Below are 17,150 nucleotides of genomic sequence, written 5' to 3'. Positions count from 1 at the left end.
TATTCTCTGCAATAATTTGGGGAGTTAGTGCTGCAAGGCAGCAATGAGTTGGCACAATCTTGACTTGAATGGCCTCAACAATATTCATATAAAATGTTCATATTCACGACTGTAACAAACACAGGGGCTTTATTTATTGGACCTGTGGTAAAAGGCAGTTTTCAGCTCACAGCCTGTGGGTGAGGGCATAACGCTGCATTCTGGTTTGATCATGTGTTGGTGATTTATGTGCATAAATAAACTGAATCTGGACATTTTATGTTTTCTACATCATTAAGGGCACATGAGTGATGTAGGGTTCTAGGCCCAGGACTGCTCATATCCAGGTTCCACTCATTGTGTCGCTTTGTGCTTCCTAACTGGTCTGAACTAAATGCAGTGTCCATTGATGGAAACCAGTAAACGATTTTGAGCTTCTGATTGTGGTTTAACTCAAACTGGTCACAACACTCAATACAAGTATTCACAACACAGGACTATAAACAATTCTAGAAAAAATAAAGCAAGAATATAGCCCTGAGAAAAGTGCAGTAAAAGTCTGAAAAGTAGCATCATCCTCATCATCAGCAGATGAAGGCAAAAACATGGTACAAGTAAGTTCAATATGCAAAACCAAACCAAGGCACTACAGTGAACTATCAAAGAGCTTGATGCGTCATAATGTGAGCAAAGAAGCCACAGTTAGAAAAATGCAACTCATTCTCAAGCACATTGTCGAATAAATACAGAATCCAAAGACTGATCTGCAGGAGGTTGTGTGACGAGATGTGAGGATGTGCTTTAAGTGTGTTTGTGTGTTCTCCAGGGTGAGAGGGGTCTCCCGGGTCAAACTGGTCCATCTGGGAAAAGAGGCTCGATTGGTGGGATGGGACTTCCAGGAAAACAAGCAGACCTGGGACCCCGAGGGCAACCAGTGAGCATTGACTTGTGAAATGAATTTACTGCAGCTCCTTCCCATGTCCAGTCCTTGTGCAGTGATGGAGGTTGTCATACTTTCCCTTCTCTGTGCATCAGGGGGATACTGGTGAACAAGGATTTCCAGGCGTGTTCGGTCTCTTTGGGCCAAAGGTACGATCCCATCAAGTTCCCCTCACGAAATGATTACCTCACGTCAGTCAGAGCTTTAAAGCTACGAGCTACAAGCTCTTAACCCCAAGGTCAGAAATGGTTAAATGTCTGGGTTTAACTTTAGTTTAAGTACTTTTGTGTGAAGTTTAAATGCTTTAAATTGTCTGGAGGTACATGACATTAACTCAAAATGGTATGAAAGCTGTTAGGTATTCCGGTATTAATGTAACATGCCCCAGGATAACATCTGCTGCACCATAATTCTGCTTCACTTACAGCGCTGCTGCACTGTAGATTATTGCCAGCTGAAGAAACAAAGCGGGCTTCACTTGAGTCCAACTCTCTATTCTAAACCCTGAGAGTGACGTTGGATATTTTCCCACAGTGGGAGTTGAACAGCAGTGTGAAGCAGACGAGCTTTAGTGTTCAGTACTTAGTATATCAGTCTGAATTCAGGAGCAATGGGTCTAAAGTGAAGAGAATTCAAGGCAGAAATAAAAGGTCTTGGAGGGATTTCAGGGTTTCTGCTGGTCATCTTAACAAGTTTAAAATCCAATCATTAATCTGAATTGTGGATCTTTAAATTGCTTAAACACTTTGACAGTTCTGTAAATGTATTATGACATTAATGTCTCTGTTATGGAATTTCATTAACTACAAAATGAAATCAACATGGGTCTTCAAACCAACATGGACAAGAAAGAGGTCTAAACTTATCTTCATAATAATCTTCAAAGGCCTTAAAAGTAAATTGTTAAACCCTGAAAGCATTGACCTCATTTGAAATAAAAATAGAGATGGAGTAGTTTATGCTCGTTTGCTAAAAACAAAATGTTTTACTTCATTAATCAAATATAAGCTGTTTTTGTTTGTGGTACTATGATGGCAAACGCTTCAGTTTTACAGCTGCAGTTGCTGAGATTAAACTTGGAGCACATGTGCCATTAAGCAGTTGATGAAGTGTTTATATGCAAATACTCCATCACAAAGACAACACATTTCTTTCTACCGTGAACGGAACTGTTTTGTTTGCCGTTGCACAAAGACGAACATAGGAGCCATAAACTATATGAAAACATCTGTGATGCACACGTTTATGAACAAGCATTTGGAAGCGTGTGTTTGGATGTATTGCTCCGTAGAGCAGGGGAACCTGAGTGGTAAGCCCCACCTGCGGGTAATAGACCGAGACTGTGGTTAGGAAAGCAAACACGAACCCAAACACGCTGCTTTTCTAAGCCTTGAATATACATCGAGGTCCACGGGCTCCATGTAACTTTAATTAGCCAAGTGAAATGAGAAATTAGGAGGTTTTATATTATGCTGCAACTATAAGTCAATTAAAGTAAATCAACAGAAAATCAGGAAGCACTTGGATTTGTAATTCTGAGCCAAAATCCTAAACATTTACAGGTTTCCAGTTTCCAATATGTGAGGATTTGGGGTATTTACTGGTGTGATGTTTCACACACTAGATACTGAAGTTAATAATAGTGAAAAAATGTATATATTAATGAGAGCTAGACGAGCTTGTTGCCTTAAGAGTCTAGTCCACAAACTCCTCAGAAATAAAAAATGCATTTAATCTTGTGGGAAAACACTTTTGTGATTTTTCTTTGGCTGTTAGTTTGATTGACACATGTCAAAGCATTGCATACTAACAGCATACTATGACAGTATATGTCACATGTCATAGGTAATTAATATGAAGGTAAGGGATTGGGAAATAATTTTTCTTAATTCACCAGCTAGTGGCCATAAGGGGAACTGCAGCTTAAGACATTTCAGCAGCTTCAGCGTTTAACAATGGCAGCTGCTGTTCGAAGAGAAATTTAGGCCAAAAAAAGATCACTGGTTAGTTAATACTGGTTTGAAATCTCACTGAATATATAATGGAAGTAGACTCAATGCGGAACTGCCAGAAACCTGAATCCTATCCATTTAGATTCAAATACACAATAAAGCAGAGCATTGGTTGGGGCATGGATAACGTGTGATTGACAGCTAGTACTCATCCAATGGGTGCAGGTGTAGGTGGGCGTGACCTTAAGCTCTCAGTCAGGCTCACCCCATATGGTTTCTTCTGGTTTCAAAAAAACAAGATGGCCTCAGTGAAATGGCAACTCTCAAACCAATAGATGACATCACTGTAAGTTGCCACTTGGTTTAACCTTTGAATTACCATAACTTGTCGATTAATGAAACAAACACTTGTGTTTCCAGGGACCTCCCGGAGACATGGGCTCAGCAGGGATACAGGGCCCCAGAGGACCACGTGGTTTAAAGGTAAGATGAAGATGAACGGCACCTAGGTCACATCCATCTCTGCTGTATTTCAGCCGAAGTCGGAGCCCTGAACTCCCACAAACTCCACCGCCGCCATGAAATATAAGCACCGCTTCATCGGATGCTCCATCACGTGTCCTCAGTCACTAACATGCCACTGCTTTCCAGGGTATGGAGGGAGCTCTGGGTCCCGTTGGCATCATTGGCCCCAGCGGTCATCCTGTATGTACCTCGTATTTCATCCTCTCTGCCAAGCTTTATGCGAGTTCCCTCTGCTTTTTTGGCAGTGATGGAGTGATCCTGTGTCTCCTTTCTCTCCATCAGGGACCCCAGGGTGACAAAGGAAGTCGGGGGGAGACGGTGCGTGCTGCTGTTTTTGATGAATCCCTTTCTGTCTGTACTGTGAGCACAGGATAGGATACTTAGTATGGAGACGGCGCACCACTCGGCCCGCTTTGCCTTCAGCACTTTTCATTTCCTGTTGTACTCCACTGTTTGTTGTTACACTCGCAGTGACACTTAGATGCTGTGGAATTCCTGTCAGGGTGATAAATGTTGGGTGCACGCTCATCTCCAGCGTTTTTTAAAGAGGTTTGTTGAGTGCTCGTACACGGGGCATAATTCACAAGCTCAGAAACTGAAATGCCAACACACACGCGTGTGGGTTTGCTGTGTGTAAATGGGATTTGAGTGAAGGCTTGCAAAGATGCAAAAGTGCAATTCAAAAGCAATAGAACACACGGTATTGAATCTGTAGCAGGAAGATGACACTGCGTTGTGCATGATAGAATAATATCACATCTGCTTTCAGACTCTTTCTTTTATTGTGGAGTTGTCCGCTTATGAATATTGATTTTATTTTTCTTTGGTTTCCATCAGGGGTTGCAGGGACCGAGGGTGAGTAGTTATTCACCTCTTGCAGCTTAGTCACAGTTCTTTGCTCAGGCCTGTGGTCAAGTCAGGCTGAGAGCAAAAGAATGAATTACTTGATCACCTTCTCATCTTGTCAATTTTCCAGGGGTCTTCGGGTCCTCGTGGGCCACCGGGACCACCGGTGAGTTCTTCATTACCCGTGGTTTTCATTGTTGCTTTTTGATTCGTTTGTCAGCAGTAGTACTCAAGAAACTGTTGAAGAGATTTTACTTAAATTTGGAATTGGGGTGGGGCATGACGCAAGGAAGACGGCATTCAATTTTGGAACAGATCTGGAGAAAAGGGCGAATCCAGGAGGTTTTTCCAACTTCTCTCATGTGAGATAGGGTGATAGGCTGTTAGCCTTAGTGGCGCTATACGCTCTCCATGTACATTTCTAGTTTAGTTTATTTTTCCAGACCTAAAAAGACGGCTCTAGAGGCATAACATGAAATAGAAAATGATCCTTTCACTTTGTGCATCCTGAATCCAACTTGAAATTGAATTAGCTGCTTGTAAGATCAGGGACAGAATATAAAACAGTTTTTCTCCCTTTGTTCTCTAGGGTCTTCCCAGTTCTACCCTTTCACTTGTGAGTATGTTTCTCCTCATTGTCACTCCAGGGTTTTTCTGAGGGGAACGGAGACACGTAGAAATGATCAGCTGTGGTTAACTTGTTGTCTCGCTGTCTTCTTCCTCGGTAGAGAAATGAGGCTCTTGGTGCTGCCTTTCAAGTCATCATCGATTCCCACACTGCTCTGAGGCAAGAGGTCAGTTTTAAAGGGAAATAAAGCTCATTGCAAAGAATCATGTTTGACTGTTGGTTGATTTCATGTTGTTCCAGAATATTATAACACTTTATGGGGCATGGAATCATTGCAAAAGAACAGCGATATACTTGCTTTTAACCATGTGTACGCATCAGAGTTGTCTGCGTGAACACGTGGCTAAACTGTAAATATATCTCCAGCCTTAGGAGGATTAAACTAATACGGTAAAAAGAAAAGTGATAAGAAACATATTTTTGATGCAGCCCTTGCAGAACTTGGACCAGCCCATGTTAGACCAGGGCACAGAGATCTTCAAGGCCCTGCAGCATCTGAGCACTCTGATCCAGAGTTTGAAGAACCCGCTGGGAACCCACAACAATCCTGCCCGAATCTGCCGAGACCTCTACAACTGTGAGCACAGGATGTACGACGGTGAGGAGACGTTTTAAACCGCTCCATCAATCCCATACATATATTCAATGTGTTTTGATTGATAAGAGCCATTTCCTCCTCCTCCTCCTCCTCCTCCTCCTCCTCCTCCCGCTGCTCGTCTTTGACAGGCACGTACTGGGTCGACCCAAACCTCGGCTGCACTGCCGACACTGTTGAGGTGACGTGCAACTTCACCGCTGGAGGACAAACCTGCCTGAAACCCATCACAGTATCCAAGGTGTGCCTCTCCCAGACAAACCACACGATCAAATTTAAACACGTATCACTTAGAAAGAGACGGGATCACTTCGGGAGAATTCTGTGCAGACAGAGGATGAATATCAAATCCACGAGTGCTCGTGTCCTTGAGGATAACGTTTTCCTCATGTTGTCTTAGAATATCTCCAGAAGTAGAGAAGCCCAGAGTTTGAGATTGGCTGTGGGACTGTCTATGTAATGCCATCGATGTGATAAATAAAAGGAGCACAGCTGCTCATTTTCTGGCTCGGTACGATAAACACCAGCACTATTTGGACGGATAAATCCTTCAGATTTAATCTTTAGACTTGGCCGAGTCACCATCAGAAAGGCACACACAGTTGGCAAGTGAAGTAGAATTTGAGGCTGTCTTCCATACTTTCATTCCTTTAATTTGGAGTTATATAAAAAAAAATAAAAACATCACACCCTGATCCAATTCCTGTATTAACAGCAAATAAAATAATACGGACAGACACTGATCAAAGACACAATCTGTGATCCAGATGCAATTTATATCAGAATTGGAACCCGTCCTCAATTCCGACATGTGAATGTGATCAAGTTTACTCACACATTACAACAACTAAATCCATTTAGTAATGTTTATATTATGAAAGCTTGTGATCAAACTCATTAAAAACAGGCCTATTTTAAATGTATCAATTATTTTTATGAACATACCTCAAAACAATCACACACTGGAGCTCACGATGAGACACTTGATTGAATCCCTATATGGAATCATACACTATATGAACAAAAGAATCGGGACACACCTCTTAATCATCGACTTCAGGTGTTTCAGTCCCATTGGTTGGACTCGGCCCTTTAGTTCCAGTGAAGGAAATATCTTAATGCTTCATCTTACCAAGATATTTTGGAAAATTCTATTCTTCCAACTTTGTGGGAACAGTTTGAGGGAAGGTGCTCTGTTCCAGCACGACTCTGCCCCAGTGCATAAAGTCATGGTTGGGTGAGTCTGGTGTGGGAGAACTTGACAAGGAGCCCTGACCCTAGAACGGAGATTGCGAGCCGAGTCCTCTCGTCCAACATCAGCGTCTGACCTCACACACGCTCGTCTGGATGAATGGGCAAAACTTCCCACAGACACACTTCAAAATCTTCCTCGTCCAGAAGAGTGGAAGCTGGGGAGCAAATCCATATTAAGAAGAAGAAGAAGAATAAGAAGTTTCTTTATTAATCCCGCAATGGGGAAATGAATGCCTTTGGATTTACAATGGGATGTCATACAAGCTCCTGTGAGTGTAATGAGTAGTGTGTCCCAATACCTTTGTCCATATAGTGTATTTTGGTATAGATTCCAAAACAAACCTGACAGGCCTGCGCTCTAAATTACATCCACACACACGATGTCCAGATTATGACTTTAAATAATGAAACTGACTGTCAGTAACTTGTCAAACATCCACTTGCCTCTCAGCTGGAGATGGGAGTGGGTCGTATCCAGATGAACTTCATCCACCTCTTGAGCACAGAGGCCGTGCAGCACATCACCATCCACTGTCTCAACACGGCGGTGTGGGCAGCAGGACCCTCCCTGCAGCCTTCATCCAGGGCCGTGAGCTTCAAGGCCTGGACCGGAGAGAGGATTAGAGCGGGGGACCTCCTGGAGCCGCACATCCACACCGATGACTGCTGGGTACGCACTGTTCACATGATCACAAAACCTGCCTACTCAGTGCTTTAGAGAGAACTGACCCTTTGAATGCCGTCTTTCACATTATCGCAGCACGTGACACGATGCCTCCTTCACTTTCAGATCAAAGATGGACGCTGGCATCAGACCCACTTCATCTTCCAGACCCAGGACCCAAACCTGCTCCCCATAGTGGATGTGCAGGATCTACCGACAGCAGAACCTGGCGCACGCTATCACCTCGAGGTCGGACCCGTGTGCTTCTTATAGGGCCCTGTGGAGGGGGTCAGGAATACTCCTTAAAGGAGGGACTGCATGGGGGGGTACGCCTCCTTCAGACCTCCGTCTTCTCTCTACCAAATATGCTTGGACTGCAGCAACAGGAGTCGGCACCGGAGAGAGGCAGCCCATTGGACATGCAGCGTTGAGACTTGAGGCACTGATCAGCCTATGGAAAACAATAATAAGCTCCTTTTTCAGAGACTAGAAAGATCTGAATGGCCCTTTTTTGGAAGTAATATCTGTACAGAAATAAGGAACGGTTACATCTGCAATTGCAATAATTCTTATTTTAATATTAAGATATTATTTATACATGTATATGAACTGTATATTGTAATATAAAGTGCAATAGTTATTGTTTTCCGCAGCCTCTGGGCGTATACAGCATCCACTCACTCATTCAGGTAAACAGTGTGCCGCACACACACAGACACACACACACACACAGGCACATGCTGCCACCAGGTATGTCTTTTTGAGCCTTCACTAACTGTCCAGTGCTGAGAGTCCCCACATGTGTACAGACGTTTTCACACGAACAACCGCTGTGTGGTGCTCTCCGTGTTAAAGGTGGGGCCGTGGTTTCCCCAGTGTGTCAAGATGCTACCTCGTACCGCACCTCGCATCCCACGGCGAACAAGTGGGACGACGCAGAGGTGAAACCTGGTGCTGCAACGGTCGACACGCCTACGATAACCCCCCACACCCCCCCCCACCCTCCGTCAGCTCCCAGCGAAGCAAAGTCTGTGCTTCACGATAAAAAGGGAAGATTGTAAAACATACACACACATTACAAATTCATTAAATTATCTTTTCATGGTATTCTTACATTTTCTGTACTTTTTTTTTTTTTTTGTTACGAGTCTGACACGATGAATACAGTTGTTTTTCTAATTGTTAAAATGTAAATGTACAACTATGCAACTTGTATTATCCAAAGGGGAGTCTATTTAAATTCTGATTCGTGTTCCAGTTCAAATCCAGATATCAAGTTCCATGTTTTTAAGCACATCTTCAGTCATTTGGAGCTTTAAAGATTCTTCAGTCTGTTTGAGGTCTTTGCTTTTGTTAATGTCACATTCCTGGACAATCAGCTGTAGTTTGGGACCTTAACTTAACTTAATTAACTGTTGGTTCACTTGTGCAGCAGTTGTAGCCCGTCCCAACAGTCTATGTCACACTCAGAGGATTTCTCACAATACACAACATTAAACTACCACGTTACAGGAGCTCACAGGTCTGTACAGACATTTTATGCTGTGTGAATGAAGTCTAATGAAAAAGGTAATTTAATAAATGTTCTGAAACCTTTGTTGAGAAGCAGCTTGAAGTTTTTCTCTCTCTCTCATCGTTGAACATTTCATGCCGAAAAAGCAAAGCGAGATAACAAAATGCATTTAAACTGCCTACTTGGAAAAGTACATTTTTCCCTCCTTCTGTTCATTTCACACCTGGAACTGTCAACGTCCTGACAGCTTCTGCCATTGTGAACACGGAGAGAAATGGTGTCCTTGAAGTAACGCCTTGTTGTTTGTTTCCCTCTCCGCAACGTTTCTCCTCGGTTTAATTTTAGTGGCAATGCGGCGAATTCTGTCAACCACAGTGTTGTTGGATACAAAGACGCAGAGACTTGAGAGAGTTTGAAAGTATTATATTAGCAGAGCGCTTTGTGTTAAAATGCACAGCCTCATCTCGGGCACATGGCGTGGCGACCGCCGTCCACAGGTAGGTTGACTCCGGTAATGAAGCTGGAAGCGTCGGACGCCAGGAAGGCGATGCTCTGGGCCACTTCCTCCACCTCGCCTGGTCGCCCCAGGGCGTGGGTCTGTTTACACTTGGCGAGAAACTGGCGGCGAAAAAAAGACATATTTACATATTTAGTATTTATTATTTTAGGGTTATTTGCTTCTTGACAGAAGAGGAAAAAGAAACAGATCATGTTGCGTCGTGATGCGTTACCTGAGCGTACTGCTCCTCATTCAGTCCTGCTCTCTTGTGGACATCTGTGATAATCACACCTGGGCTGAGGAGATAAAAACAAAGATATATAATATAATATAACAGAAATGCTCAATTTCAACAGAGAAAACAGATTTTGAAATGTTCCAACAATCTGCATCACAGATAGCATGTGAGCAATGACTGAAAACTAAGGAGGAAGAAAACGCTGATTATGCAAAATGTCCACGTACCACACAGAGTTCACTCGGACTTGCTTTGATGCCAGCTCTGAAATAAAAAGCAGTCCTGTGATTTCCTGTGAACCTTCTTAACATGAACTTTGTACAGTGATGAACACAAAAAGCTCAGGTGGCTCACCAAGTGCTATACAGCGTGTGAACTGGTCGATGGCCGACTTGGACATGCAGTAGGCCAACACACCGGGGAACTGCAGGGAGACAAACACATATCACAGGTCTCAAAGATGCTTGATGATAGATAAAGAGCAAATGGGGGGTGATGTTGGAAACCTCTGGTCCAGCTGCTCAACACTCACTGATCTCTGTCCATTGACGCTGGACACATTGATGATGGAGCCTTTGGTCTTAATCAGGTGTGGGACACACAGTTGAGTCAGATGGTAGACAGATCTGAAAAGGAGACAAAGCATAGAGGGGAGGCATATTAAATATCAGTTATTGTCTTCTTGTGACTTTCAAGGAGTTATATCCTAACATCTGTTATAGGACTCACCAGTGTGATTACATACTCTATATATAAAGCTGGACAACACGTCTCTACTTCCTGTCATTGTCCAGATGTGAAGCCAAAGTATCACAGATAAGAACGCTGCCATGTCGCTCTCAACTGTCAATCATAACATTTCATCCCCGTGTTAAATAAGTTATTAGAACCAAACTTACTGAGAAAAAAAATTACATTTCAACATATATCAGTGTGATATGAACAACCTAAAATGAAACATTTATTTGGCATGTACTTTTACTTTGGTCCATGTCCCGTGTGCTAACATGGTGGAGGCAGGGTTTATGAACTTTACTGCAGCCAGCCACCAGGGGGCCATCAAGACACTTTATTTTTACACTAAGGAATAAGTCATGTGAACCATCTCTCTATATATATATATATATATATATAGAGATGTGTGTGATAACAGCACTATTGCACCTCCACATCGATACAAGTACGTTTGGATTATGTGAATTGGCCAAATGTTCCTGTGTATTTACATGATGTATATATATTTGGGGAAAAAACTTTTATATGGGTAGTAGTAAATTTCTTTTGTTCTTTTACGTATATTTATGGGTCTTTTGTCTTTATTTCTGATCGAGCCAGAGAAGGACTGAAGTGAGAGAGTCGGGGGATGATGTGAACCGGCTGCTCGAGGCGCATGAGCCCATGTGGAATAAAACCAAACCACGATCACACTTTCAGTCATATACATACTGTGTAGAGGATCCACACTCATGGATCACACGTCATTCACACACTGTCGGAGTGTGAAAACTGCAGCACATAGTAACACTGTATGAATGTGTGTGTGAATGAGGCCTGTGGTGTAAAGTGCTTTAAATGAGGGTTAGAGAAATGTGCTAAATAAATGCAATTCAGGTGCAATGACTAAAGTTTCTAATAACAAATGCGTCTTCCTGCCTGACAATGAACATCAACTTTTACCTGACTTAATAAACAAACTGCCAACACTCAAACCTAAAAATATTTAATTCCACATATCTCTTGTCCAATCTTTGCATTAACAACCCAATTCTAAATGTACTGCTATGTTCACAGGCCTCTGTACTCTCAGGTTGCCAGGTCCCTGAAATCCCACCTGACGTTGATGTTCATGACTCGGTCGTACTGGGCCAGGTCCGACGTCTCGATGCCGCCCATGGCCAGGATACCGGCGCTGTTCACCAGGACGTCCAGGCGGCCGAAGTGAGCGATGGTCTGCTCCACTGTCTTCTTCACCGTCTCCTCGTCCGTCAGGTCTCCGGGAACGAGCAGAGGCTGCACAGCAAAGAGCGGCAAAATCATTCATGAGGTGGTAATTTATTTATTAAATGTATTCATGCAGATACTGAACTAATCAATGTGTGTTTGTATGGGTTTAAATGTAATTGTATGTTTGATAAACTTAATGTACAGAGCACTTTTTGGTTGAAGAGCGTTTTTGGAAGGGACTTAAAAGACAGCGCTGCCTCTGTGAGCCTAACTTCCTCTGGCAGCTCATTCCAGAGCTTCAGGGCCTAAAGCCTCTGTCCCTTTTATGTTTTAGCCTGGACTCTGGAACAGTGAGGAGGCCTCTGCCCGAGGATCTCAAGCTACACTGAGGTTCATATGGGATCAGAAAGTCTAACATACGCTCAGGAGCCAGAACAGGGAGAGGCCTTGAAGGTAAATCAGTAATATCTCACAAATCAATCCTAAAACAAACAGGGAGACACTGTGACGTGGCTGAAACAAGTGTAATATGATTGAGCCTCTTAGCTCCAGTTAGAAGTCGAGCAGCTGAGTTTTTAACAGTTTACCATTTAAAAACAAGGAATAAACAACACCTCAGGGAACCAGTGCAATGAGGCTGTGATGTGCTCATACTTTCTGGATCTTGTAAGAACCTTTGCTGGAAGGTTGAAGGAGGAGCAGGAGCCAGCGAACAATAATAATGAGAAACAGCAGCGTAGATATTATCCTCATTCACCATCCAACTTTACATTAGTGCTCATTATTTTGATTTCAGGCGTATCAATTACTTCCGCCAAGGAGGTTGTGTTTTCATATTTTTGTTTGTTAGCAAAGTTCGACAAAAACTACTCAACTGATTTCCATTACATTTTGTGGAGGAATGGACACAAGGGAGACTTTTCACTTTCTTTAACATTTTGTTGATTTCTCAAGAGAAGAATGTTTGTATCTTGATGAAAAAAGAGTGTGTGCAATTTGGTGCAGACACAAACTCCATTCAAAAAATGTATTAACTGTAAAAATGTATTTCTTCTGCTGCACCAGGAACTACATTAAACAATCCCTTGACTCAAACTGTGTCAACATGTGGGCTCTCTAGTTAAATATTGGGCCTCGTGCATGAACAGAAGTCAGATTCAACAAAGGCTTCTATATTCAGAGTGTGTAAATGAAGTGCGACCATGATGAACATGTGCGTATTTGAGTGAGTGTGCACAAGGATAATAAATTAACATAATTAACAATTATAATATCATCAGAGGCTACACTTCCTGTGCAGAAGTGTTCATCTGAGAAAATGGCATCAAAGTACATTTTAAAATGAATTGGAGTAACAGCAGACTCATTTCAGGTGAGTCCTTCGACTTAAGAAAACTTAAGAAAACTTTCCAACACTTGGTAAAAGGAAATTGGTAAAAGCAACAACTTCTTTACATCTCTGCTGCACAACTTCAGAATAAATCTCTGCACACGAGAATTAAACACACTTACATCTGCTGCACCGTGATTTGACAGGCTATGTTAGTCTAATACACAACTTTGTAATACCTTCAGTTATTTATCTTTAAATCTGTATTTATATTTGGCTTCAATACTCGGTTACTTGTGTCTTTCAATCACCTTATACTTAGAGTATCTGTATTGTCAATATCTCCACTAACACATCCCTCTGTACAGTGACAGCTCTGTAGCAGTTCTAGTGACTTAACTTTCATCTCACTGCAGTGAATTTATACTGGACTCATTTTGACCTTTTATTATTCTTATGCTCTTGTGTTTGACTGTTTTGTTTGATACTGGAGGACTACATTTCCCTCTGGCTCAATCAATCAAGTGTGTATATAGTCTGTATATGTCTTAAAGTGTGAGTGCATGAGTGTGTATGTATGTGTGTGTGTGTGTATGTGTGTGTGTACCTGAGCAGCTCCACAGTCCACACACTGCTGAGCCACCTTCTTCAGGTTCTCCACGTCTCGTCCGTTCAGAGCCAGCGAAGCTCCGAGTTTAGCGAAGAGGAGACCCGTCCCTGCCCCGATCCCCGAGCTGGCCCCGGTCACCAGAGCGACTTTCCCCCTCAGAGAGGAGACCTGACACACACACACACACACACACAGACACACACACACACACAGACACACACACACACACAGCAGCTTAACGAGGAGACATTGGTTTATACTAATCACACAACGGCCATTGACCAGGAAACAGTGAACTTACTTTAAAAGCATCGTCTGAGGCCATTTCTCTGAGGACTGTGTCTGTTGTCCTTTATATAAACTGTCTGTGGCGTTGTCTACGTGAACCGGTGAGACATGCTTCGTCCACTAATGATGACGTCACGCGACGAGCCAGGCCCTCCGTCTGTAGTTTATATAATTATATATATGTAGTCATAGGCTTTAGAACACTACACGTTTATAATCATAATCAATAATAGTGATTATAATAGATTATTTATTATAATCTGAAAAAGACACGTTTACAAACCTCATGGTGAAGAGATAATATTAAACACTGTCTAATGTACAAATCTCATTAGATAACGTAAATTATATAAATAATACATGAATAAAATACTCAGAAAATTAAAAATTAAACTACCCATTGATCAATAAAATATTTTTTTTTAAATTATATGCAAATATAATATTTAATGGAAAAGTGTATTTGTATTTTTACATAAGAAAATGTCTGATAGAGATGAAGGGAGCACATATATATATATATGGCTTTATTTGCAAACTGTAACTGGTCCATCGTCAGTCAATGATGTTGCCAGTTGTTTGCACATTTTATCCATTTTACTTGTCTCTTTTGCTAGTAAAAACCACTACTGAATTATGAATTTGACCACAAGTAAACAAATACAAAAGCTTTATTTTGTAAACAAATTTACAATTAAAAGAAACAGCAGTGTCGTATAAAGAAAAAAAAAGTGTTTTATTGTTATGGTGTAAATGTTTGTGAAGACATGGAAATAACCACGTAAAGTATAATTTCCATTAGAAATGCTGAGATACTGAAATCGGTTTAAAGGAAAATAAGCATTTCTTAAAATTTACAACAACAGATTCGGTTAAAACACGTCAAAATCGAACAAAATAAAAAAATGATTACAGCCTCAGTCGTTCACTTATTGATTCAATCTGTCGCATAAACACAAACTATTCAATTTAACTTTGGCCAGGTACCACACACTGTAACACTTTGTTTATTGGAAAATATCTGAGTCCATGACTGTGTTAAAAGCCTGTCGGTGTATTGAAGTCCAGCTGGGTTATCCAGCAAAGGGGTTGGCGTGAATGGTCACATCCTTTATCCGCGTTTCAGTCAGCGGTCGAAACGTCTTTTCATTGACGGGCAGTTTCTCCAGCTCATCCAGCGTCTCCAGGCCGTCGATGATCCTGCGTGTTGAAGAGGGTGAGAGGTCAGATGATCTTATCTGAACCGAGGTCGTGCAGAGACATGTAGGGCCTGTGGATTCCCTTCAATTTAATATGCATTATATAAATTGAATTTGATCAATAACTGACATTATTGATGGATTGCTCTCATTTACATTGCCACCACTAATTTGATGTCACAAAATCCTTAATTTATACAGGTTACATACTTTCCAAAGACTGTGTACTTCATGTCCAGATGTGGTTGTTTGGCGTATGTGAAGAAAAACTGGGATCCATTCGTGTTTGGGCCATTGTTCGCCATTGAGACCACCCCTCTCACATTATGCTGAAATGAGACAAGAGTTACAACACTGACACTCTGACCCCTGAATGAAAATCCAATATTCATAAAAACTAGCCAACTCACTTTTAAGTGCTCACTGTACTCGTCTTCGAATTTGCGACCCCATATACTTGTTCCTCCTTTACCCGTGCCTGCAAAATAGAGTCGGAAGATAGGATAAATACAAATGTCAGTGAGAAACGTGAACGCTGACATTTCAGGTATTGATCCGATACAGGAGCTGTGACGAACCTGTGGGATCTCCAGTCTGAACCATGAAGCCTTTGATATTTCTGTGGAAGACGCAACCACTGTAGAAGCCACCGGCGCACAAAGCAAGGAAGTTCTGTCAAATAAAAAAAGGGACATGCCATGAAATATGATGACTTTATAAAAGGAAAATACAAGAACCTGACTGATGTGGGCTGATACCTTTATCGGGGAGTAGAACAAAACTCTTATACTGATAAATCTGTCAATAAAAACATTAGATAGATAGATGAATACTTTATTGATCCCAAGGAAAATTTAAAAGAAGAACAAAGTTTCCCTGAACCAGATGATGTCTTCATAAACCCCAAATGACACAGAAATGTACCTTAGGCTAGATATTTTACAGTTTAATCATAAAACTTATAACTGAAAAGATAACATGAGGAAAACCAAATATATTGAACTTGAATTAAAACTAAATTTAAACATAAATACACATTATTTCTGTATTGTTTATTCTGTAACAGAAACTATTTCATATTGGAAAAAATATAAACACAAATACCAATATGTCTGTGATTTTACTAGCCAGCCAACATGTGTATCAGACTAAAGAAAACACATCAAAATTCCAACAATAGATTATTGGGTCTCTGTGCATATGATGGTTATGAATCAAATCCTAACACCTCAACCACAGTGTAAAGACATTCACACAGTTTTACATCATTAACTCTTAATATTAAAACTCACAAACAGTCAAATCTCACTAACATCAGCTTTAAATCCTGAAGCACGAGGCTTTCTTCTAACATGCATGTTAATTCAAACCTGCCTCAGAGTTATTGTAAAGCAGAGGAAGTTAATGTAAAGTGTGATCATGTCGTTTACACTCAGACAGAGTCACTCACCTCACACGCTCTCGGTGTTCGCTCACAGAACAGCTCGATCTTCACTTCTCCCAAGTCCGTGTGCAGAGTAACAGCCTGAGGAACAGAGGGAAACAATGAAATGCTGGAAGTGATGCTAGCTGTGTAGCCTGTTAGCCTGTTAGCCCATGTAGCACAACTAAGCTAATAACATGTTAAACAAGCGCATTGAGCTAAATGTCTCTCAGCTACGTTAAGTGCGACGGATTAAAAACACGATTCAATCACTTTCTCAGCTGTTTTGTTGAATTTACATTGAGATAAAATCTGATGGAAATTCCTACAATGAAATTTACCATTTCAAACGCTGCGTCTTCGACCGTGTGTCGGGGAAACGTGTCCGACTACGCGCAGGCACCCGGCGTAGAATGGTTCCGCGTGAATTTACTGTTATTTTAACCCTTTGATACACAAGCTATGCAAACAACTTCTAATGCACAACATGCGTCAAAAATGACCCGTATTAATATCCAGTGTTATTTAATGCATAAAAGGCTCATTGATGACATGAGTCTTCATTTAGGAGAGCTGGATTCCAAGACTCACCAACAACTCCAGCTTGATCCTGCAGAACAAAGTCTAGGTCCTGCACATCAATCAGTTTATTAAGTATATAACAAACAGTAACAAAGAAAACAATTTAATAAGGATTTGTGATGAACAAAAACAAGTTAATTG

General features: G+C 41.5%; 3 protein-coding genes across 4 annotated transcripts in view; 1 reads left to right on the top strand and 2 right to left on the bottom strand.

Moving 5' to 3' along the window:
• col27a1b (collagen, type XXVII, alpha 1b) overlaps nucleotides 1–8,980 on the top strand; it is a 62,878-nt gene extending 53,898 nt beyond the window's left edge. Inside the window, exons 49-61 of one of the 2 annotated variants that reach the window (XM_034596170.1) lie at nucleotides 806–913; nucleotides 1,015–1,068; nucleotides 3,292–3,354; nucleotides 3,523–3,576; nucleotides 3,679–3,714; nucleotides 4,234–4,251; nucleotides 4,373–4,408; nucleotides 4,832–4,858; nucleotides 4,971–5,036; nucleotides 5,300–5,468; nucleotides 5,597–5,706; nucleotides 7,171–7,389; nucleotides 7,510–8,980. In XM_034596170.1, the coding sequence (XP_034452061.1) occupies nucleotides 806–913; nucleotides 1,015–1,068; nucleotides 3,292–3,354; nucleotides 3,523–3,576; nucleotides 3,679–3,714; nucleotides 4,234–4,251; nucleotides 4,373–4,408; nucleotides 4,832–4,858; nucleotides 4,971–5,036; nucleotides 5,300–5,468; nucleotides 5,597–5,706; nucleotides 7,171–7,389; nucleotides 7,510–7,656 (1,107 nt within the window). In that variant the 3' untranslated portion in view covers nucleotides 7,657–8,980. Of the gene's footprint in view, nucleotides 1–805; nucleotides 914–1,014; nucleotides 1,069–3,291; nucleotides 3,355–3,522; nucleotides 3,577–3,641; nucleotides 3,715–4,233; nucleotides 4,252–4,372; nucleotides 4,410–4,831; nucleotides 4,859–4,970; nucleotides 5,037–5,299; nucleotides 5,469–5,596; nucleotides 5,707–7,170; nucleotides 7,390–7,509 lie in introns of those variants that run through there. The other variant, XR_004615005.1, reaches the window with a different exon arrangement.
• A 323-nt stretch (nucleotides 8,981–9,303) lies between these two features.
• zgc:101858 (uncharacterized protein LOC449555 homolog) lies at nucleotides 9,304–13,958 on the bottom strand. Its single transcript, XM_034596172.1, has 8 exons — nucleotides 13,819–13,958; nucleotides 13,515–13,685; nucleotides 11,465–11,643; nucleotides 10,166–10,259; nucleotides 9,988–10,057; nucleotides 9,861–9,897; nucleotides 9,628–9,691; nucleotides 9,304–9,514 (listed from the first exon to the last, which is right to left on the bottom strand). The coding sequence occupies exons 1-8, from the start codon at nucleotides 13,840–13,842 to the stop codon at nucleotides 9,356–9,358; spliced, it is 798 nt and encodes a 265-aa protein (XP_034452063.1). The 5' UTR covers nucleotides 13,843–13,958; the 3' UTR covers nucleotides 9,304–9,355.
• Nucleotides 13,959–14,728: 770 nt separating this feature from the next.
• On the bottom strand, nucleotides 14,729–16,878 carry ppil3 (peptidylprolyl isomerase (cyclophilin)-like 3). The gene is made up of 6 exons (XM_034595278.1): nucleotides 16,769–16,878; nucleotides 16,455–16,529; nucleotides 15,583–15,676; nucleotides 15,415–15,482; nucleotides 15,215–15,333; nucleotides 14,729–15,005 (listed from the first exon to the last, which is right to left on the bottom strand). The coding sequence occupies exons 1-6, from the start codon at nucleotides 16,769–16,771 to the stop codon at nucleotides 14,879–14,881; spliced, it is 486 nt and encodes a 161-aa protein (XP_034451169.1). The 5' UTR covers nucleotides 16,772–16,878; the 3' UTR covers nucleotides 14,729–14,878.
• Between the last annotated feature and the right edge of the window lie 272 nt (nucleotides 16,879–17,150).

Source organism: Hippoglossus hippoglossus, chromosome 9 (genome assembly GCF_009819705.1).
Source record: "Hippoglossus hippoglossus isolate fHipHip1 chromosome 9, fHipHip1.pri, whole genome shotgun sequence".
NCBI classification, from domain to species: domain Eukaryota; kingdom Metazoa; phylum Chordata; class Actinopteri; order Pleuronectiformes; family Pleuronectidae; genus Hippoglossus; species Hippoglossus hippoglossus.
This window is presented reverse-complemented; position numbering and strand designations above follow the sequence as displayed.

Coding starts and splice junctions, on each gene's coding strand:
- zgc:101858 (XM_034596172.1), bottom strand. CDS start 13,842: ATGGCCTCAGACGATGCTTTTAAA. Junction 10,260..11,464: donor GTCATGAACATCAACGTCAG/GTGGGATTTCAG, acceptor TCTCCTTTTCAG/ATCTGTCTACCATCTGACTC. Junction 10,058..10,165: donor GCGTCAATGGACAGAGATCA/GTGAGTGTTGAG, acceptor GTCTCCCTGCAG/TTCCCCGGTGTGTTGGCCTA.
- ppil3 (XM_034595278.1), bottom strand. Junction 15,483..15,582: donor TCAGACTGGAGATCCCACAG/GTTCGTCACAGC, acceptor TCTATTTTGCAG/GCACGGGTAAAGGAGGAACA. Junction 15,334..15,414: donor AGTACAGTGAGCACTTAAAA/GTGAGTTGGCTA, acceptor GTCTCATTTCAG/CATAATGTGAGAGGGGTGGT.